Source organism: Amphiura filiformis, chromosome 12 (assembly GCF_039555335.1).
Source record: "Amphiura filiformis chromosome 12, Afil_fr2py, whole genome shotgun sequence".
Lineage (NCBI taxonomy): Eukaryota > Metazoa > Echinodermata > Ophiuroidea > Amphilepidida > Amphiuridae > Amphiura > Amphiura filiformis.
The window spans coordinates 57,296,706-57,320,270 of record NC_092639.1 but is presented as its reverse complement, the minus strand read 5'-3'; the positions used below and the strand labels follow the sequence as shown (position 1 = coordinate 57,320,270).

Below are 23,565 nucleotides of genomic sequence, written 5' to 3'. Positions count from 1 at the left end.
GGGTAAGCGCTTTTGACGGAAGCTTCGTTCAATTTCCTATAATCTAAACACAGCCTCTTTGACCCATCCTTCTTCTTCACAAGAACCACCGGACTTGCCCACGGACTATCAGAAGGTTGTATCAGACCCTTGTCTAATAACTCAGCCACCTGTCTCTCAACTTCTGTCCTCTGCTCAGGTGAAGAGCGTCTCAATGGCTGTCTAATAGGCTGGGCACCCTGTGTGTCAATGCTATGCTGGACCAACTTGGTACGCCCTATGTCATACTCGCCCCTCGAGAATATGTCCTGATACTTGATAAGCAACTCGAAGATCTGTCTCTTCCCCTCAGGTTCTAAGTCAGTGGCACATCGCTCGTACAATTCTTTCAGGTGCTCTGGAAGTTCCACTTCCGCTCCCACTTCTTCACATCTGCGAACCGACTGTTCGCATTCGACCTCAACATCTTCTTCCTCAATCTGGAGCAAACGGGCAACTACCTTTCCTGCCTTAAGCACCTTTTCTTCTGAGCCCAAATTCATAATTCTCACTGGTATGGTTTCCGAGCTAGCGTCTACTACGGCTCGGGCTACCATCAAGTCATCATCTTCTATCCCCTGATCTATGGGTTCCACCAAACACATCATGCTACCTCTCCTGTTACCAGCCAAGCATGCAGGGACCACCATTTCATGTTCTGCAGGTATACGAATCTCTGATGACGTAACCAGCTTTGAATACAATGGTTTGTCATCTTTCGTGCGACAATCCACTCTCTCACCACGGATTATCAGCTGCAGACTATCAAAATCTATTTTGGCTCCGCACTTCCTCAGAAAATTCGTTCCCAGCAAGTTATCGCTGACTTGTGCAACGTAGACTGGCACACTCTCAACATGACTACCAACTTGCACTTCCATATAGGCTGATCCCATTATCTGTACTCTGGACCCATCAGCCTGTCTCAAGTATACCTTCTCTTCTTTCAATGGTGGTCGTCTCGCCTGCGGGATCTGACGGTACTGCTCTGGTGTTAATGTTACTTTGGAGGCCCCTGAATCAACACAAAGCATTACTCTCTCTCCCTGTATGACAGTTGAAACCCATAGATCCTTTATTTCCCCGGGCTCATTCTCCCCTATCCCCAAGGCGAATTCTTTTATGTCCGTGAGAAGTTCGGCCTCCCCGGTGTCTGACTCTGATTGTTCCCCTGTCTCGCAAATTGGTTCGGTCTCCAGCCTTGGTCCCTCCTCATAGGTGGCCTCCCCCAGGACCATTGGTTTGGCCTCGTTTCGTTTCCCTGCCATCTTGCAGGACAATTCCGATACATGTGTCCTTCCTGATGACACTCAAAACATGCCAACGGGCGTTCACATTGCCACCAAATATGATCACGGCCTCCACAATTGCGACATTCACTCCACTGGTCTACCCTTCCACCAGCTTGCTGGGGACAGGACCTCTGCATATGCCCTGGCTCTCCACATTTGAAACATCTCCGTGGGAAGTCTTGACGAGCTGGAGAACGCGGACTCACTCTACCATTTGGCGGTGGTTGCTGTGACTTTGCTGCAGGAGATGGCCGAGGACTCTTATTAACTGGACCTTGGGCCCCGGTACTCATCGTCTTCTCCATTCCTTCCACTTTCTCTAGCAAGACCCTCACCATCTCATCTTGGCTCTGGTATCCAAGACTATCACTTCTCTCTCCCCTACCAGAGGCAACTTCAGGTCTGGCTTGTTTAACTGACCTCAAGTCGCGCTCCATCTCGCTCACACGTGCAATCAACTCACTCACTTCAGGATCTCTGGGTGAGTAGTCTCTCTCTTCAGTCGCTATTCTACTATAGCCAACCTGCTTCCCACGACCCCTGGTCTGTTCTGTCTTGCAGAATGACTCCACATTCTCAGCAAGCCCTATAGCATCCACCAGAGTTTTAGGGGTCGACCGGAAGAGTTCCTTGCGCAGCTCTGTATCAGTTATCGCCCTCTTGAAATGTTCTCTAGCTATGTAATCTTTCTCCGCTTTCTCAGACTTCGGGTGCGCCAACTCCACTAGCCTTTTGATCTGCTTCCCCAGTTCACGGAGGCTCTCTCCTTGCTTTTGCTCACGCCGAGAAAGAGACAGGAAGTAATTCTCGGGACACTCACGTGGGCCAAACTCTCGCTTAAGTACCTTCACTACCTTAGCATAACGAGCCTCACGTGGATTAATATCATTCACATTCAGCGTGGCCAGTGCCTCATCTTGGCAACAAGAAAACATCTGGAAGGCTGCCTCCCTATCTGACCAGCCATTGTAGTCTCTACACGCATCGAACTGGGCAGCAAAGTCCTTAAATGAGCCTTTCCCATTGAACTTTGGGGCTTCATACTTCCTCGTTTCTTAACTGTGTCGTCTGCACTGGTGGACTCATCCGTGGATGTCAATGCAGGTTTATTTTTCTTACTTCCCCGCGACTTCTTCCCCTTTGAAGGCTTCTTTTTATTTGACTTTACTCCTGAGGAAGCTTTAGTCTCATCGTCACTAGACCCCTTGGACTCTCTCAGAAGCTTTACCGCTGACGTGCTCTTCTTAGCCTTTTGCTGACTTTATTACGCTTGCCTTCACTTTCTGACAATGTGTCAGAGTCACTCCCACTGCTATCGCTACTCTCAGTTTCACTCTCTACTTCTATCGCCTTCTTCTTCTTTGACACCGATGCTCTCTTGGGAGACGATTTAGGCCTAAAGTCAGACTCCGATTCACTTTCACTGCTAGTTTCAGTCTCGCTAGCCAATTGTGACTTCTTCGAACCTATTTGTACCCTATTCTTCTGCTTCTTAGACTGTTTCTCTAAAGCTTGACCTGACTTAGCCTCTCGGCCATACAGAGTGTCCTTTCCTTTTGTCTTTCCCGAAAGGGATCCAAACTTGGCCTCAAATTGGCTTTTCCCCTTCAGCCTCTTATCACGCCTTAAGGGTGGCGGTTGGCTTTGTTCTGCAGTGTCACTATCCTTGTGTCCTTTTCTTCTACCCCGCCGCCTTTGTCTCTTAGACTGCCGTCTCACTTCTTCTCCTGAATTCGAATCATCGGTCTGACAGCCTACTTCCACCCCTTCTCTGGATGGCCATGCCATATTCACAGGCCCGTACTTTTGCTCACGCTCCCTGTCTTGCAGTGCTCGCAACTCTACCCCCCGCAGTTCGGCTTCACGCATAGCACTTTCAAATTCACTTGCCTTCTGCGACATTTCCAATTGGAATGCCTGACTTTTGGTGTTCTTTCCCCATTCTTGCATGTCTTTCCACTGCCGCTCTTCACGTTGTGCTTGTGCAGTATCTTCGCGTGTTCTCGCTATCTCTCGTTCTACCCTCTCACACTCTTCCTGCTCTCTACGACTATCTCGCAACTGGTTTATTCTCTCCTGCTTCTCTCGTTCTTCCCGTTCCATCAATCGCATATCTTGATCCATCATCTGTAACTCCTGTCTTCTTTCCTCTTTCCTCCTTCGCATTTCCTGTTCCTCCCTTTTCATTTCCTGTTCCTCCTTTTCATTTCCTGTTCCTCCTTTTGCATTTCTTGTCTCCTCTTTTGCATTTCCTGTCTCTTCTCTTGGGCATCAGCCTCAAATTTCTGCATCTTACGCTCTGCCCGTGCATTTTCCTCCATTTGTTCTCTTTCCCGTTCCCTGCGTGCCATCTCCAGGTTTTGGGCATCCCGAGTTGCTTCCTCAAAAGCCCTTCTTGCATCCTCTATACTTCTTTCTTTCACCTTCACCCCCCATTCCCTATCCGCAAGTTCTTTCTCGTGTTCGCGCCTGACCCTATCCAGCTCTGTCATTTTCGACTGGTGACGCTGATGTTCCTCCATCAACTCTTGTTCCAAATCTCTACTACTCACATCAAGCCTGTTCCTCGCTGCTCTCATCAGGGCATCTTGCTCTCGAGAGTCAACATCCTCACTTGCCTCCAACCTTGAAGCCATCTTCTCAGATCCTCTAGATCTAAGGTTGTACCGTCTCCCTCTGCGCTCCTGTCTAGCACCATCACCTTCAATCTCACTACCAGGTGCTTCTTCCTCAGACACATTTCGAGTCTTTCTTCTACCTCTCTTTTGCAACCGTTCTACTTCTCTCTTCTGAGTCTGTCTCCCTTCCTCAGAAGTACTATCCCTTCTTTTCCGAGCCATGTTCTTAGATCGTGCAGCCTTTCGCCCTCTATCATCAGGTTCGTCCCACATATCTGAGTCACTAACAGCGCCTAAACTACTTCCAGATTCACTCTCAATATCACTTTCATTACTGCCTGCCTCCTCCAATTGCTCTAGTTCAACCTTGCCCTCTGTTGACTTTAACTCTGATGCATTACTATCACCGGGCCGAGCTCCTTCCCACTTTTCCTTCCATCCAGGGCTACCTCCATCTTTTCCTACTTCACTTCCCGACATTGCTCAATACACCCACTGATCCTCTATTGTTACTTCAACTTGCTCTTTCACCTCTCTTTGAATCTACTGTCTTCCAAGACTTCGGGTTACTACTTGCTCAACTTCCTCGACTTGTTAATCTCCGTTCACACCACCGCAGTTCCCGGGTCCATCTAACTCACAACTCCTCCTAATCTCAAAACAAATCCCACCGCTGCCACCACTTGTGACGGGACCGAGCGGCTAGGTACTTAGCAAGTGGTTTTATAGGTGGGCTTGCCGGAGCTAGAATCCGGCTATGCACTGGGGGAGACTGTGATGGACCTCAAAGAAAACTGCAGTGACACCTCGTTTTACTTCAACAATGTATACTGATTTATTCGTGGCACTTGTCTTATCTGTATAACATACTACGGCTTCCAAAATATACTTTATCTCCACAAAGTAATACCATCTCACATATTAATCAACACTAGCTTTCAATCTGGCCGTTTCACGCGTCACAATCACCGGGCAGCAGGTAACAGTAAACACAAGTTGCCGTACCACCAATAACACGCTACACAACGGCAAAAGTCTGATTGGTAAACCCGGGCCAAATTACGTGCTAAGATACACCACGCCAGAATCTAAAACGATCATCACCGGAGTGAAATAAGAAAAATGTGTTAATATAATTATATAACATGTAAGGCCTACAAAAATCTCTAAGTTATCTAGTACAAAATGAAAATTTGGGCATAGCGGCCCCGCGAAGCGCCATGCTAATATTGACGACACTTGCGTACGACATGCAAGCATGTAGTGGCAAAGTATCATCACAAAGTTTGACAAATATGATATAAAACACAACTACCTATTGGCATACGAAAAATTGGGCAGCATGGCCCCACGCGGCGCATGCCAATAGATATAATACATGCAAATGACATAGTAGTATGCATTGGCACATATTAATATTTTGAAAAATACATAAGTTTTTGAACGCAATTGAAAATTTGCACATAGAGGCTCCCTCTAGGTGCAGACCAGATTTTCAACAATACATAAAGATGACATACGTATGTATCTTTACGATACATGACGTATATATCTCTATGCATCATCACTCTTAAAATTACGACATGATAAACAATATAGATTTCAACAGACTATGTGTTATAAACAATAGCACCATACAAACCATTAGGCCCTACTATACCATTAGGCCTTGTCACTACCTCCATCACTCAGAATTTGGATTGGTCAACTACTTCCATCACTCAAAGCTCAGGCCCTCCATCACTCAAAACTCGGACCGACTAACTCCTCCATCACCCAAACTCGGACCAGTCAAACTCCTCCATCACCCAACTCGGACTAGTCAAACTCCTCCATCACCCAACTCGGACTAGTCAAACTCCTCCATCACCCAACTCGGACTGGCCCAACTCTCCTCCAAATACCCGCAGTACCAGGGCACCAGCCCGCGTTGCACCAGGACACCAGTCCACGTCGCACCAGGACACCAGTCCACGTAGAACCAGGACACCAGTCCACGTAGAACCAGGACACCAGTCCACGCAGAACCAGGACACCAGTCCACGTAGAACCAGGACACCAGTCCACGCAGAACCAGGACACCAGTCCTACCCGACGTGTTCCTCCTCTCTACTACCCTTAACTCTCCCAATATCACTCTCCGCAGTATTAGGCCCCAGACCTCCTCCTGCTACCATTACCCGATGATGTGTCCTGGGCTGCGCCACGCTACTGCATGGGCCCCTTGGACTTCCTCCTCTTTTATGGATCCGTGCTCCTTGCTCCGTGCTCCTCTCTCTCTCCCGCACTGAAAAGCAAACATACACGTGCACGTAACCACAACACAATGTCTGTTGAAATCACACATAACAATGATAAAAATATACCATATCATCTTACCAATAACTTTCCGTGAGCACTTAACATCCACATATTATAAAAATAAAAATACATGAATATTTAAATATACTTCACACAATTTATAGGCCAAAATAAGATCATAGGCCCTGCACACGACATGTTTTGTAATAAAGACCTAATTAATCTAAAATAGTATCTGGGTGTGACTTGCGTGAGTTCCACATAAATAATCTGATCCAAATGTTAAAGCCTCCATGATTTGACAAAATGTAATTTCGTTATTAAACAAATGCTTTTAGCTGAGGCTACAATGTTTGCATATTAATAATAATCATGAATAATGTCAAAAGTCAGACAATATAAATAAACACATAATAAATTGTGGACAATGAGAACGAGAGTGAGAGTATTATTTTCCAAACGAAAATAATACGACGCGAAAATATAATAATCCCTATTAATATTATACGCAACTCGCCATCTCAAATAATTAATTAAATCCAAGATCCCAAAATATTATTCGGGGAAAACCCGAGTAACGCAATTAGCGCATGTACATGTATATGTGCTACCTAGTAATGCGCTGTGCGGTACGTATACCTTTGACCTCATTGATATGCACAATCTTGCACGTCAGCCATCTCTCAAATAATGGAACCCAAATAAATCTAATTATAAAATAATCTAAGATAGACGAACTAAATTAGCCATTTCTCTCTTTCCGCTTTACCTAGAAAATCCTGTTATATACCAACATGAGCAGCAAAGAATACTATATTGTTTAAAACATATGATTTTGAAATACGAACACGATAAAGCATGATTTTGGGGGTGAATTTGTGGCCAAAACCGATAAGAAATGTGCAGAGATGCTATGCTTTCCGTATACACGCACACGGAAAATAAAACAACGAAGCATCACTCGAATTGCTCACAGAAAATCGCTTAAAATACATTCTAAAATTAACTTCATGACTCCCAAATCACCTCTACGTGTTCTATACATAATAATCTAAGTTGAGTTGGAATGATCTAATTCCTAGTGTCATTTATAATAATAAAAATAATGAAAGAATAACGAAAGAACAAGAGAAATATAATTACCTAAAACGATCATCACCGGAGTGGGGAAATTTCCACTCCAGCGAGACCGCATGGTAAGCAGCCAATCAGCGAGGCTTATTACCAGTTAATTGATTGATTGATAATGACGTAATGCAAAACGAAAATTCGCCTTTAAAAAGGCGCACTACGTGATTTGGATAGCAAAATTAAAGGATACTACTTTATAATATTTAATATTTCGAATCCCGTCACAATATAATAGTATAGGCCTAGTGCGTTTTATTTTTAATTCATCTCATTATTTTTGGTAAACCGAAATAAACTATATAAAACCATTAACTGGTGGAATTATTTCTTATAATCTATACTGTCATGTTGATGTAAAGAAGTATACGGTAGCATTTGAGATTGTTCATCAGGTGGTTAAAGTTGCTCCTGAGAACATCTCAAGTCCCTTCAAATTTCAAGCCGTAACAGTATCAGAAATGTTGAATGATAGGCAGTTGTTAATTGCCTTACCCACCCCACCCCTATAACCCCGGACCATAAACACACTCAGTTGAAGCCTCGTTTGCATGTAGAGAAATTGCAGATCCATGTAAAATAACTTATTTTGTCTTAAATACACGGCTTTAGGCTTAACCACATGTTTGCACATCGACACTATAATTAACAAAGGTGCCGGGAAAGTTGCTAAAACTTTTGCTGATTAACATTCTCCGGATGAAATCACCGAACAGGCATTTTACAGCCCTACATACGCATCAGTCACCTCAAGAGTCTCCTCCACTGCACCATATGACCAAAATAGGCCTACCGCCACTGAGCTATTATATGGAAGTGCCCCAGGAACAAGACAATACGGCCTATTATAGGCCTACATAACATGATTTCTACATTGTAAAGCGTTTTCTATAGTGTGCACAGAAAAAAAAAGTAAAAATAGATATTGCTATAGTCTAGTCAGTACAAAAAGCGCAGAGTGGTTTGTATTTTTAATTAAAAGAACCACTGTTTAGATACAAAAATAATGTTCCTTTGGTAGGCCTAAATATTTCTATTGTCTCTACCCCCGGGCTCTCCCTTTAAGTCCCGATTTTGATCTAAGTTCCTTAGGGAACTAGTGAGTCAAGGTTAAAATGTAGGCCTATCCATGTAAATTCTGTTCTGTCTGTCAATGTCATCAAAGTAACAGGTGTAGTCAGTTCTTCTGTGGAGAACCCGGGTGGAGAACTGGCCAAGTGGGGGCATGGCAGCAGAAAAACCCGAGAAAAAACCAGGGCCTGAGAAAAACCGTATAATATATAGCGATTCGCCCAATACTAATGCTATAGTAATGCACAGACGTTAAAAGATCTAGACTGCCCTCAAGCGTTAGAGTTCGACGAGCTAGCTGGCGGAATGGCGGCTGTAAGGTCATCGCGCACGCGCAACAGATGCCATAATTACCAGCCACCAGCTCAGCAGATGGAGATGGCGCGAGATCAATTGACACTTCAAACTTTTTATCCTGTATACTACTTCATATTATTTAAAACCAATATTCCTTGTAACTTTCACTAAAAAACTGCAGACAATATTGCAGAATGCATGAATATCGAATGGCAACTCCACCATCACGGCCAATGCAACGACGCCGCCGGTGAGTATCTCACGTCGTTAAGCTTATTATTTTTATACTACCGGTAGTATTTGTTTATCGTGTTTATCATGTTCATAAACATGATAAATGTTTATTAGTAGTTAGTGCTAGCATTCCGAACATGAGTTCGCCTACATGAGCTTACATGTAATAGCTTGAATATATTCAAGCTTAAATAAACTATTCAGAAGCAGAAGTAAATCGTGTCAGAATAAATGATGATGAATTTCATTGTCAGGCTCGTTTCAGTTGATTTTAGTAGTGGCTGGGTGAGGGGAAAAAAGGAACAAAAATTGCTTCTTTTTTGGTATCGGCAGTGCCAGTGCAGTCAGTGAGTGGCAGTAGAATTCATGCATGGAATTAGGTAGTCTTTGTTTGTATTTGCACACGAAAGTGGCGCATTCGAAGCTAGTAGAGTTTACAGCCATCGAATGTGTGTCACTCGACTGCCATGGACATGATGGAACGGTCCCAAAATCTTGATGTATTTGGTACCGGTAGTCATGGTAGTGATGTTCATGTAGGCCTGTAATACATTTACAGTGATATCTGACCAGCTTGTAACAGAATCGCATTAATATAGAATGGCCTACACAGTTTACACACAGCTGGGTGCAGCACCTACGTGAACTGTGCTTTGCGTATTGTGACGGACATCATTGTGACGTGCAATTTTGTGAATTTTCATGCAAGGCGTAAGTTGAAACGTTGACTCTACAAAAACCCAAACAAGTCTTGCATTTTATCCGATCGCACTGTCATCTCAAAACGATTTTCTACCCACAAAGTATATATGCTGTATGTACGTGTGTGGCACTGTGTGCCTACGCGTGTCACCGCGTACACTTTGCAAAAGTCTTCTGGTACTAGCGTTGAATTTACAACATTGATTTGCATTGCAATAAAAAATGCTCCACACTTTCAAATATTTGCTAATTGATCATTTCCCTATTGCATGGGTGCAGGGCGTTAGTCCGACATGCCGCTACTCCGACACGCTACTAGTCCGAATCTAAATACACTCTGCCAGTCCAACACGCCGCTAGTCCGAAAATGAAAAACACTGCGCTAGTCTGAATCTAAAAAATACTGCGCTAGTTTGAATTTGAAAAACACTGCACTAGTCCGTATGATCTGCATGGATCTGGGAAACACTGTGCTAGTCCGATATTCGGACTATAAAAAGCGCAGTGTTTTTCAGATTCGGACTAGTGCAATGTGTTTTCCATATTCACACTAGCGCAGTGTATTTCGGATTCAGACTAGCGGCGTGTCGGACTTAAATAAGTGTTTTTAGAGTCGGACTAGCGTACTGTTGCAGTGGTTTTCATTTTCGGACTAGCGCAGTGTTGTCCAGATTCAGACTAGCGCAGTGTATTTCGGATTCAGACTAGCGGTGTGTCGGACTGAAAAAAAAGTGTTTTTAGATTCGGACTAGCGGAGTGTCGCACTGTTGCAGTGGTTTTCATTTTTGGACTAGCGCATGCTTTTTTCAGACTAGCACAGTGTTTTCCATTTTTCGGACTAACACACCCCTGAGTAGAGGGAATTTGTGTAGTCGGACTAGCGGCAGGTCAGATTAACAGCATGTTGGACTGAGCGGTGCACCCCTATTGCATAGCATAAAAATGTTTTGATTTCATTCCTACAATGTATGCACAAAATTGCCATTTTTTTTCAGTTTCATAACAAAATCGTGTTTACACACAGTTTTTTCCAGGTAATGCCAAATTTGACAGTTATCATGGCCTGCATATCTGCCCATTTGCAGATATCTGCAGGGCTCGAAATTAGGAGGGCCTAAGGGCCCTCAGCCCCCGAAAATCAGTGAGGGCCCACAAAAGACACATCCGACTGGCCCAAATGGTCTGCAAAATTTGTGGCAATTTTTCTCACTTTTTTGTGGGGTTCATAGGTCAAAACCAGTGGCCTTCAAATTTTGAGGTAAAGTGCAATAGCCGTTTTGATGTTAAAAGTTAAAATGTGTTTCACAACAGGCCATAGAATGGTATGTGTAGTAGCTGGTAGTATACCACAATTGGGGATGAGGCTATCACTTTTCCGTTCATAACATCTAAATGGAATATATTTCTGGCCTAAAATTTCACTGGGATTAATGCCAAAATCTCAATTTTGATAGGAAAAAGTGGGGGATGATACTGTCGATCAGGTCACCCATCTTTAAGTACGAAATTCTTATTTGCTATGGAGAATACATGTCACATGTATGTACATTCAATATTTGTTAATCAAAAAATTGAATCGTTATATCTTGGTGAAATATTATGGAGGAAATTGGGTATTTTGGTGATTTTGTTCAATTTTGACCGAAAAAAAGTTAATATTAGTCATTTGATATAACTGATTAATGATTATGCTAGTTATGTTTTTTGTGTATGTTTGGTTTGCAGTTGAACCAGCTTATCAATGTATGGAGATGTAAATGGATTGATTAAATCTATGAAGAGTCTGTTACCGGGGTCTTTGAAGACACAATTGATCTGTTGTTGGGTACTCGGTAAGTAGAGTCATGCCAACAACAAAACTGTTATCATGCATCATGAATTGGGGGCAAAATATGTTACATACTCAAAATTAGAAATACATATGGCCATGCATCACCATGGTTCAAAAAGTATAGTTTTATTCCTCTCTAATTTACTAACTTAAAAAAATTTCTGGTAAAACCTTTCCAGATGTGCTAATAAATGGCAGCCGATCAAAAAAAGCAAACCTGTTATGATAAGTTGCATCGCTAACTGAGATACAGGGTGTTCAAAAGTCATACATTTTACGATTTTTATGACATTATCAATCAAAAATTTTCCTTCATGTCCTGCATCAAATTTCCTCATCAAATTTTCATTAAATGATTTTGAACTTTTACAACAGTAGGGTAAATCCTTCAAGAAATCTGACCTTTGGAACATTTTGGAGCATAAATGAATGCTTAGTACATTTTAAACATAGGAAAAGCCTAGACCCATGGCACAGAATACAGTCACACTTGACACTTGCAACAAATCCATCAGTGCATTGCATAAAATAACATATTGATCATACATCAAATTGTTTTTTAATTCAAGCTTTTAAACATGTTCTTATTGTCTTGTTTCACAGGGGCATGATGATTTGAAAAAGGGACCTCACTCACCTCGGGACATCAATCTACAATGTACTTCATGAGAGCTGCCATAGTTACAGGAAAAAAACCATGCTTTTAGAATGGAGCGCACATATTCTTGTTGTTTATTCAACCTTCACATTTGTCACACAATTCTATAAAGTACCACAAAAATCAGTTGTGCTGAATTAAATCACCTTTGGTAGTAAGTGACATTAATCAGACTATCTAAAGATCTGAAGATGGACTTTACATATACGAATGACACTGTATGTGTTGTGTTGAAAACTTGTGGAAGAGGTAGCCCAGTCAAATTAAGGTAAATAAGGGCTTGACCCATGATCACTAATTGCAACATTTAATCACCTAGCACAGACTCCATTTAATCACCTAGCACAGGCTCTGTGCTGGACTCTTATACTGCGTCTCGTCTCAAGTTGAGAGAGTAACACTATGTTGGATTTCATAGTGGCAGATTCATATTGTGCACGCTAACCTAATCCTGCGGGGCATATACATATGCATAGAAGGGAGATTCATACATACTCACGATATAACGACGTTTCTGATTAGATTTGCGCCCTTTTTTGCTGGTCATAAATACCGTTTATGACCAGTACACGGCATAAACAAGCTTGGTCACGCAGCGTTGGAACCCAATTAACACGATCCACGATTTGCTAGTGTTGCGTACACGCGCCTGTCACCGCACCCATCTCACGCGGAGCGCATAAGATGACGCGTATCACGCGTTGACTCCCGGCCGTTGACCTCATGCGCCGAGCTGCTTCCTGCAAGTAGGCCTACTCATTTTCTTTCAATTTATGAAGGAAAACGGTATGGAAATGTTATTTAAACTTGTAAACCCTTATTATTTTCATCTGTATTGAATTGCTAAGAATGTTGGGTATGTATGAATGGGGTTCATTCATAGGATTGAGGGCATGATCGCTGTTTATGCCCTCAATCCTATGAATGAACCCCTAATTTAGCCATACACTGTCAGCGCAATCGCATAAATTCAATACAAAATCCAACATGGCTCTACTCTCAAACTTGAGACGAGACATGATATAGCTGTTATCTTCAGTAGATAGCACTATGCACTGAATAAGGCCAAAAAAAAATGTTTGCTTGCCCTCCAGTGGGACTTTTGGGGTGGGTTGGTCAGTTGGAAAAATATTTTTATTTTTTTAATGACTCGCTACTGTATAGGCCTGTAGGCAATGAACATTGGTCATGTGGAAAGATACATCAATACTTCACAGTCTTGCGTATTGAAGGTCTGAAGTGATTTTAAAAATCACTTCAGACCTTCAATACGCAAGATACACCATAGAAATTCATTCAATTAGAGCGACTGCTTATTGATGCATGAATGGATAGTTATTAAATTATCAGTAGATAGTACTATACACTGTAATCAGTGGATCGGTTATCTTCAGTAGATATCACTATGCACTGTAATCAGTTATCTTAAGTCGATGGTACTATGCACTGCGTGATCAGCTGTGCGAGTTTACAGTAATGATTTTCTTGTCTTCAATAGATGGCACTATGCACTGTAATCATTTGATCTGTTATCTTCAGTAGATAGCACTATCCACTGTAATCAGTGGATCTGTTATCTTCTGTAGATAGCTCTATACACTGTAATCAGGGGATCTGTTATCTTCAGTAGATAGCACTATGCACTGCATAATCAGTACAGTATTTGAGTGTTAGCTTCAATAGATAGTACTTTACACTGCCTGATTAGTGGTGTATTTGTCTCCTATCATCAGTTGATTGGTTCCATTTTTGTATCGCCTGAACTTCAGGATGGGACTTAGTAATCACTATTTCTGTCTGTTCGTGTGGATGTGTGTGTACGTCCGGAGCTGTATCTAGGGAACTGTAAGACATACAGGGACGCTACTAGGTGAGAGGAAGGATATCTGAGTTTGCTCCGTAACCGTATGTTTTCGGTAAAAAATATGCAAATTAATATAGTTAATTTGCATCATTTATGCGAAAATCAGCGTAAATTGATAGCTGCGTTTGTGGACAGACTACTTCAAGATCTGTTGGGTAAAAAACCTGGTGGCAGGAATGATACGCACCTGCTAATCAAAAGTATGCGCATTTAGTTGTTAATTTGCATCATTTATGCGGAACGCTTTTACAAATATGGTAGGAAATCTGAAGAAATTCGCCTTGTGGAGCTGTATCTGGGGATCCGTAAGAACCCTAAGCGCTATGATGATGAAACTTGGTAGGGGTAGCATGACCAGAGGATCTCGACCTGATTCGATTTTCTGCGCAAAATATGGTAATTAAGTACTTAATAAGCATCATTTATGCATAACATGCAAAAACCTATTTTCTCAGAGACTAAGTGTCGCACGTTCTTCAAACTTGGTGGGTGGGTGCATCTTGACCCCAGACAGAACAAGTTTGTATTGGTTAGTGGGTCATGTCACCCAAGGTCATCCAGGGGTTATCTGAGGTCAAATTACTAAAAACTGTTGCAAGGGCACAAAACTTGGTGGGTACAGTCAACATTTAGGGACCGTGCATTCACAAACACTTGTAAGGGGGGTCCTGAAAATTTTTGACCCTCCTAAGGGGGGCCCTGAAAAAAATGACCACAAATTTTCCTGGAAAAATTGAGTTGGGCCCTGACATTTTTGAGGACTGTAAAGGGGGGGCCCGAAAAATTTGTGACAAATTTTTTTTGCATCAGGCCCCCTTTACAAGTGTTTGTGAATGGTCCCTTATAGTCAAATTTTTTGAAGGTAATTTCAGGGTCATCCGAGGTCACCCAGGGGTCATCTGAGGTCACCCAGGGGTCAAATTACTAAAAACTGTTATGGGCATGAAACTTGGTGGGTACAGTCAACATTTAGAGCAAAATTTTCAGAAGGTCATTCCGAGGTCATCCAAGGTCACCCAGGGGTCATCTGAGGTCAAATTACTAAAAACTGTTGTATTATGGGCATGAAACTTGGTGGGTACAGTCAACATTTAGAGCAAAATTTTCGGAAGGTCATTCAGAGGTCATCTAAGGTCACCCAGGGGTCATCTGAGGTCAAATTACTAAACACTGTTGTATCATGGGCATGAAACTTGGTGGGTACGGTCAACATCTAGAGCCAAATTTTTGGAAGGTCATTTCGGGTCATTTAAGGTCATCCATGGGTCATCTGAGGTCAAATTATTAAAAAATGTTGAATGGGCATGAAACTTGGTGGGTACAGTCAACATTTAGAGTCAAATTTTTGGAAGGTCATTTCAGGGTCATTTGAGGTCACCCAGGGGTCATCTGAGGTCAAATTACCAAAAACTGTCACATGAGCATGAAACTTGGTGGGTACTGTCAACATTTAGAGCCAATTTTTTGGAAGGTCATTAGGGGCCATCTGTGGTCAAATTAGTAAAAACTGTCAAATGGGCATGAGACTTGGTTAGTAGGCCTACAGTCACCATCAGCCAGGTAATTGTGCCCAACTGAGAACCTCCAAAATTTAGATGTCAAAGGTCAAATTTCAATATTGGTCCAATCAAGCTCAAATTGAACAGGCAAATACCAAAAGTAATTTCAAAGGCAGGTGGACGCGAAAGCAGGCGAGACTTGTGGTTCGAGAACCGCCTTGTTTTCTATGCCCCCTGTGGTACCCACGAGGGGTCGAAGGTCACAGTGGAACCAAAACTGAAAAACAGTCCCATCATGTTGTAATGTATCTCATATTGTTCCTCTTATCCCCATTGATCACGGGGAATAAAAAATTGTATTGTCATATGTTTCTACAGTGCTTAGTTCAGGAGTTAAATAGGTCAAATGTCAAAACTTCTTTCAGTGTTACTAGTCTTCAGGAAATTTCCTGATTACAAGAAATTGTACTTGGGTGATCCTGTACAAATGTATAGGCAATGCACATTTTCAGGATATTTTTTGCCATTTCAGGATTTTTGACATCACTGACTGGCACAGGTCAAATTTTTAAAATGGTCAGATTTCATCGAAACTGGTGTCATATTACTCCCCTTAACATAAGAAATCTAAAGTCAAACATGTACTTAAGTCACAATTTTGGTGCAATTTGTATTATTCTGTCCCCCTTGGCCTTGAGAGTTAATGTAGCCAAAGTCCAATATAGAAATGTGTACATGCATAACCTTTGACCCATGATTTCATCCGATTCTGAGATTAAATATTTCTCAAACAAATTATTTTCCAATTTCGTTTATAGAGAAGAGAGGAGTAATTTGAGACAAAACACAATTAAATCGGTGCATTTTGAAAATTTGACCACTATGCAATGAGCTATTTGATATTTGACCTAATACCACATGAACTAAACACCAAGACTACTGAAATTAGAATAATTGTATCTCGCTGGCACATAACCAATAGTAAGTAACCTTCATGTAGATAGGTCCAAGCCTGGGATATTAAAATTATTTTGAAGATGTTAATTGTGTGTAACATGCAAAAGTCAAAATGTTGTCTATGCAATAAATGAAATGACTCCCCAAATTTGTTATGTTTTGAAACTGTGCTTTTGTTTGATGTATTTAGTGGTTTTTCTTATAAGGCTGTATCAAAATGATTGTTACCTAACAGTTTCCAGTACAAGTATATAATATTATGTACAAGACTGCAACACAAAATCACATATTAAATTTAGGGATTAATATAGGCCTATAATTTTTTGACATTTCAAGAGAATTCTATGTGGCAAATGTCACAACTAATGTGTATCAATCACTTTGATGCAGCCTGTAATATAGCCTCCCATATATTTTTTGTGTGTCAGAAATTAATTCTTGCTCAATTTTACCCTCCCGAGGACACATGAATACTGTAAAAGTGGATATTTTCACAGAATATTAATATAATTATGCTTTTCCTGCTTAACTCAGATACCACAAAAATAATAATGCTCAATTGAGAATTATATTCTTTCATGTTTAGGACTGCGAGAATAATTTAAAGAACCAGTACGGTAGTTGATCATTGGCAAAGCACACAAAATCACATACTGTGTGAAATTTCCACTTTTTATGTCAATTTTTTTTGTCACAGGCCAGAGGTTTGGGAAATTTGGTAAATATCTGCTGTGCAACGAAGACCGATAATTCTCTGGCCATGGTTAGTGATGGCTGGCAAAAGGAGGGAAACAGTGCTATACCCTAAGGTGACGAAAAAAGAAACCCCTGTTCTACCGGCCTGACCGACCCTGATTTTCCAAAATTTGGGAAACAAATTTTTCCTGTACAAATGATGAAATGAATGCCGAATATATCAGGAAAAATTGTTTGTTTGTATTTCCCCAAATTGCAAAATATTACAGATTTTGTTGATTTTAGGCCCAACTCTAAAAGGTACGTCTACCGGTAGAACAAGGGTTTTTTTGTTGCCTTATCTACATGTATGAGGCAAAATAAATTCACACCAAAAACCAGATTCTTGTTCAGCAACTTATTTCTTATATTATTTGATAAATAAAGTTTGTAAAGAAGTGAAGGCCAGACAAACTGGCACTCTAATAAAGGAGAGAAAATACCAGACAGTTCGATTCGATTGATAGCAATTTTCACTGCATGATCAACAGTTTTCATGCCCCTTCAGTAGATAGCACAATATACTGTATAATCAGCTCCAACAAAATAGTACAGGGTGCTATATTGGGTTTGGGATTTTCTTTTGCTACATTAGTGGAACTATCACGATTACACATTGAGGGAAAATGCATTAGTTCGGTGATTTTGTTTAATTTTGACACAAACATGTGAATTTTACATGAAAAAAAACTAAAATTTAAGATATTGGAAATAAAAAGTATACCAATGTATTGATATGAATGTGCGCATCAAAGAAGTGAATCATGGCAACTTCCTAAAAAGAAAGGTTTTGGACCTATGACCTCTTGAAAATCAAAGGTAAGCATAAAATGCTTGTTTTTGGCTTTAAAAATGCAATTTTGAGCTAAAATGGTCATTTTTTCAAAAATTTTATTGTTTACTTGCTATACACAAGTATTTATTGCAACCAATATTATTTATATGAACTAGTACCACAATTTTAGGATAGTTGCAGGAGTCACAGGTTGGTCAGTTACCATAGCAACCACATTTCCCACCATTTTCAGTCGATTTTGGTGACAAGACTGCAAAAAAAACCGATCATTTTATGTTGATCTTCGATTTTCAAGAGGTCACCTTGGTAAAACCCTCTGGTTTCAGGAAGCTCTCATGATTGACTTTTTTGATGTGCACATTCATATCACTGCATTGGTATACTTTTTTATTTCAAATATCTTAAATTCTTTTTAAAAATTTAATTTTTTACCATGTAAATTTAACTTTTTTTGGTCAAAATTGAATAAAATCATCAAAATAATGCATTTCACCCAAAATATTGCATGAAGATATCAAGACAAAATTGTTTGTTAACAAATATTGAATACACATGTGACATGTATTCTCCACAGCAAATATGAAGTTCATACCATATTTACTTTCAAAGTTACATGTATATCTGTTTTAGTAATTGGCATTTTTGGTAAAAAAATCACAAAAACTGCACTTTCAACTGGTTAATTTTAAAACGACTGGCACCTTTATCCAAAAATTGAGCACGAAATGGTGCCCGGAAACCTGAACTAGAGTTTGAAGTTGATCGGTTATTGTGCTGAAGCTGCACAGTGGATTTATGAATTTGCTTCTGCCCAGACAGCCAGCCAACAAACAAACAACCAGGCAGGCAGACAGGCAACCATCTGGATGATAACATAAGCCCCACATATGTGTGGGGGCCAATAAAAATAAAATAATGAAATAAATATTAGAATTTCTGTGAGGTGAGCCAAATCCACAGACATTTTTCAGGAATTTCGAGTAAAGTGTCAATAAAATGACTTAAAATGGGACATAAAATTGACAAATGTGGTCAAAAATTGGGCTTTGCCCCCACTAAAATTCTGGCTATGCCACTGGATTAGGATTAGTGCTGTATTTTTCTGGAATTGGGAGTAATTCCAACAGGATCCGTTTCACATGCATCCATCCCACAAAAGCTAGCTCACACGAAAACATCAAAAGTCTATGAAATTCCGAGTGTTACTTGTGTTAAATCACAAATTTTAGGTTGACAGATTTTGTGTTAACGAGTTTCAACTGTTTTTCCTAATAAGACTGGCTCAGTTCCTGGAGCGGGGTAGGGCAATTGGTTAGTGCTATGGAGGGTCCGTGACATCAGCACTGGACAGGTCTACTTCATCAGCATCAGAAGCTTCCTTCCAAATCATTGATGGTCAACATGATCAATAGGCTCTGCATTTTAAGTCATCCTGGCTGATGTTGAAAAGAATGCAGCAAACAACAATGTTTCACAGGACTTCTCCAGTACCATCATAGCAGGGGAACTTGCTCTTGAGCTGGCCATTCAGTTGTTCAATCAGAACTTAGACGGATATCCAGGTATATCTATGAGCTCTGAAAAACAGTGAAAGAGAAAGAGATCAAGAGAGAAAATTATAATCCATGTGCAGAATGTATTGAAATTTTTTCAAATTTTCAGTTATAAAACATACCATGCACAAACAAGTTGACCATCAAGTAGTGCATATTCTGATTCACAACTAGCTTCCCATAACTTCAAATACTGACCTATCTCAGCTACACCTATACGGAACAACAAAAAGGGCAGTGACATACATATGAATGTATTTCATGGTTTGGAGCCCACAAAAGAGGGTCTGGACTCACACCGACTCACTGCTAAAAACCCCAAGTTTTATACCCCTAAAAAAGTTGTTCAATTTTTTTCAATGACTATTCATGGCCATCTTTTTTGCAACATGTTGCCAGTACTTGTAACAAACAAGGTGGTTCTAAAACAGTTAAATATAGTGGGTGATGCTAAGGAGTTGGAGGTACCGCTTGGGGGGTAACATAGCAAATAATTCCCCATTGAGGCCTTTTCTAAAACAGTCAAATACAGTTGTGTTCACATTTTGAGTTACACCCGGTGTAAACTTACGCTAACATTGATGAAAATTCCACAATATTTTCCCTACTCCTACCGCATATCCATACCTAGCCTACACCTAGCACTATGCCGACCAGTTCCACCAAGCATTCCGTCTGGTCGGCGTAAACATCAGCTGCCACTTCCGGTGTTTCTGTGACCTTTTTTGTGACCACATAATATATGTAATGTCTTAGTTCTGATCAACAAAAGGTCAAACTTACACCAGTTCTGCTGGGTGTACGTCGAACAATGTGAACACAACTGTCATGCCTGCATGCTCCCCTTCAAAAAAAATCATAATAAATTACCTGTTACATTGTATTCTTCCTCTGCTTCTGTGCTTAAATGCTTTGAACAGAAGTCATCATTCATAGTTTTAAAGCATAGCCAGAATCTCTGAGAAGTCCCTGCAGATATTCATTCTCAAAAGCCCAGCTGAGATGCAATACAACTGTCATCATGTTGCTTGATCAAGATTGTGCCATTAATTTGAGGATTCTGCACCTGGCGTTGATGATACTAAGTTACCTGTATTCATGAAATGAACAGGAGATTAAATATTAAATACATGATGGAAGTACACTGCATTGTTAACATATAATTATAAATGCATGATCAATAATATACAATATGGCTCAAAATAGCTCAAAATAACAGTTAGCCTTGAATCATAAACAATCAAATCATATGTATAGTGGCTCTATGATACATCAGAAGGCCTACATGTAGATATGAGACTCTAATTAATCTAATATGTAGTTCACCTCAAGTTCAGTAAATCGGTACCTGGTATACTATAGGTATGCCAGGTGAATTCAAATTTGCCATCAAACTGCATCATTTTATATATCAAATTAAAGCCCTTGAGTAAACAAAGCCAACACTGAAAACCTTTTTGTCATAGCACTTTCCGTAGCAAAGTTACATCTAGTCAAAGATTGATTTTCATCAAAAAGATTCAGCTAGCAAAAAAAAAAAAAAAAGCATTTCGGGGGTGTTTCTAGATCTTAGTCTCATGACGATAGCAGCTTTTTTAATGGAACTGCTATCAAAATCCTCTGAAATTCCATGTAAAGTGAGTCTCTCATCACCAAAAAAAATCATATATTTGGGTCAAGTGAAGTATAGACAACATATTTATGTATGTTTCCTTGAGCAAGCGGTTCTTTTAAATTTCAATGTAAATTTGTATTCCCGGTTTAGGCCATTTTGGCTGACTAGCAAATGTGTTAACTGAGATTTCCCTGTCATACCTATATACTAGACCAGCTTGTAAAATCAGCGGGACTCATAATATCGTGGATATCGTACATTCTTAGATAGCAATAATAACCAATCAGAGCAAGTGTTAGAAATATGGAAAGCATTCATTGATTGTGTCTAAATGCATGGGCGCGCACTCTGCATACTACACGCAGTACTTTCAGACACGTTCATAATTCTTGCAGGTTGATGTATTTGATATTTGCTTGTGTTTTCCAACACTAGTGACAATTTGTTATAAAAATAACAAAAATCATGGAATTTTTTTCTTGAGTATGAAATACATTAATAAATGTGTAGTTGTGTACCGCTTCTTTCTCGAGAAATTGTACAAAATAATGCACTGTACTGCGATGTTGATGCGTCCTCTGGGCTTGTGCATTAGATGCATCAACATCTCAGTACGGGTGTATTATTTTGCACAATTTCACTCCCAACAAGTGAAACGCATTCATTAATCTATAAATAGCTAGGGTACAAACAGCTAGGTGCACCGCATACACAAAGCGGGGTTAGCGTATGCGGTGCATCTAGCTGTTTGTAAATTTACGCAGGTGTAAGTTGGGACTTTATTCACGCACACAGTAAAAAACCCCGAAATAATTCTTGCCTATACGAACTCATCATAGTCAGCCCTTGAATTAACCCATGGCACCCACGGCATAACGCCATGGGTGCCCACCCCCATTTCCAAAATGCCCTCGAAATATGTCCTTTACCTTCGGCAGTCACTTGCCGTGCCCTCTAATGAAGTTGCCTTCGGTGCCCCAGCCCTGCCCCTTCATTATAAAATCATCTATCATACTGTTTGTGTGTGTTTTCTTTGTTTTTAAGAAATTGTCTTGGTGCCCTTCTCAAATTTTCAACAGTTGCCTTGATGCCCTCTTGAAATATTACAAACTACTGTGCTGCAAAGCAAGTAAGCAAGTGCTGCCTTGCCTTTTCAGTGAAAATCCAAGGCAATTATCAACTTGCCCTAAAAAGTTGCCGTGCCCCTTCAGATCCTTAATTCAAGGGCTGTGGCGCCGTGGCTCAAATAATCATGGGTCAAAATGAACATTGGAGTCGGAAAATCCCGGTACGCTTCTGTCTCACGCAAAGCAATTCCAAAAAGTTGACAGCCCTGAACCAACTCCAGGAAGAGGAACTACATGTACACATGTGCATGGTTTTACAATAATTGTGCTTTTTGCCCCGGTATGACATCAGCCTGACTAAGAGCATACAGGTAAACCAAAGGTATAGGCCTATTTATAGTATAGCTGTAGCATAATTAATTTATGCAAGCTGATTGTTTAGGCCTTGCATGACCATCTGCATTTGCAATAAAATAGGTCTACATGTACAGTACATGTATATAGCCAGGGGCGATTAAGTTATGCCGGTGAAAAGAATCAAATCCTTGTGAAAATGATATGCACAAATACTACTGCACATTGTGTCTACATGTTGCACTACGGCGCATCATGTGTGTGATACCTACGTTGAATGTGTGCATGGAATATTTTTATTTTGACTCACTTGTTACTAGAGAATTTATAGCTTAATTTGTTGCTAAGCACCCGGATGTCTACACCCACATGTACAGTCTGTCCACTTAGTAAGTACAAAGTACAAAGTAAATAGACCTCGGCAACTGCAGGTATGAGAATATATTCTTCAAGGCAATGCGCCTAACTGCTTCTTTGGCGCGCCAACTGTTGCGCGATTTGTACTTGCCGAGCGCACCACGCGTCACATTTTTTTAAACACGCAGTGCGTGTGACACAAAGCATCGACCCCAGGTGCCACAAATTTGGTTTGTACTTCTATGTGGACAGTCACTGTAGTCATGTACAGAGCTAGACATGCTAAATGCAATGTTCAAAAGATGACCGAGAAAATATGGAAATGAGTAGGCCTAATTAAAATCCAAACAAGTTTACCAAGTCAACAACAGCCCGTTCTTGAGGAAAATGATAATACATTGTTGTACTTCTAAATCTAAGCCAAGCCAGTGGTGTAGCCTGGGTCATCACATTGGGGTGCACCGAACATGATTGGGGGGAACCGAGTCTGCTTGGGGGCACAAGCCGTTTTCTGGCGATTTTTTAATTTTCAGATCGATTGCCCCCATGCAATCGGTTTAAATCGTTATTTATGATAATTGATCAATGCACTGACTTCATAACACATCTTTTTGTGAG

The 23,565-nt window shown here is 40.6% G+C and overlaps 1 protein-coding gene and 1 long non-coding RNA gene across 2 annotated transcripts; one reads left to right on the top strand and one right to left on the bottom strand.

Annotated features, from left to right (window-relative positions):
* Positions 1–3,493: 3,493 nt before the first annotated feature.
* Positions 3,494–4,487, bottom strand: LOC140166934 (uncharacterized). Its single transcript, XM_072190419.1, has one exon. It carries the CDS (start codon positions 4,406–4,408, stop codon positions 3,494–3,496), a length of 915 nt encoding a protein of 304 aa, XP_072046520.1. The 5' UTR covers positions 4,409–4,487.
* A 4,189-nt stretch (positions 4,488–8,676) lies between these two features.
* LOC140165438 (uncharacterized) lies at positions 8,677–12,260 on the top strand. Its single transcript, XR_011860718.1, has 3 exons — positions 8,677–8,975; positions 11,387–11,493; positions 12,096–12,260. It is a non-coding gene; the product is annotated as an uncharacterized lncRNA (long non-coding RNA).
* Positions 12,261–23,565: the final 11,305 nt, after the last annotated feature.

What these genes read in the sequence shown, in the direction of transcription:
- LOC140166934 (XM_072190419.1), bottom strand. Translation starts at nt 4,408, where the DNA reads ATGTCGGGAAGTGAAGTAGGAAAAGATGGAGGTAGCCCTGGATGGAAG.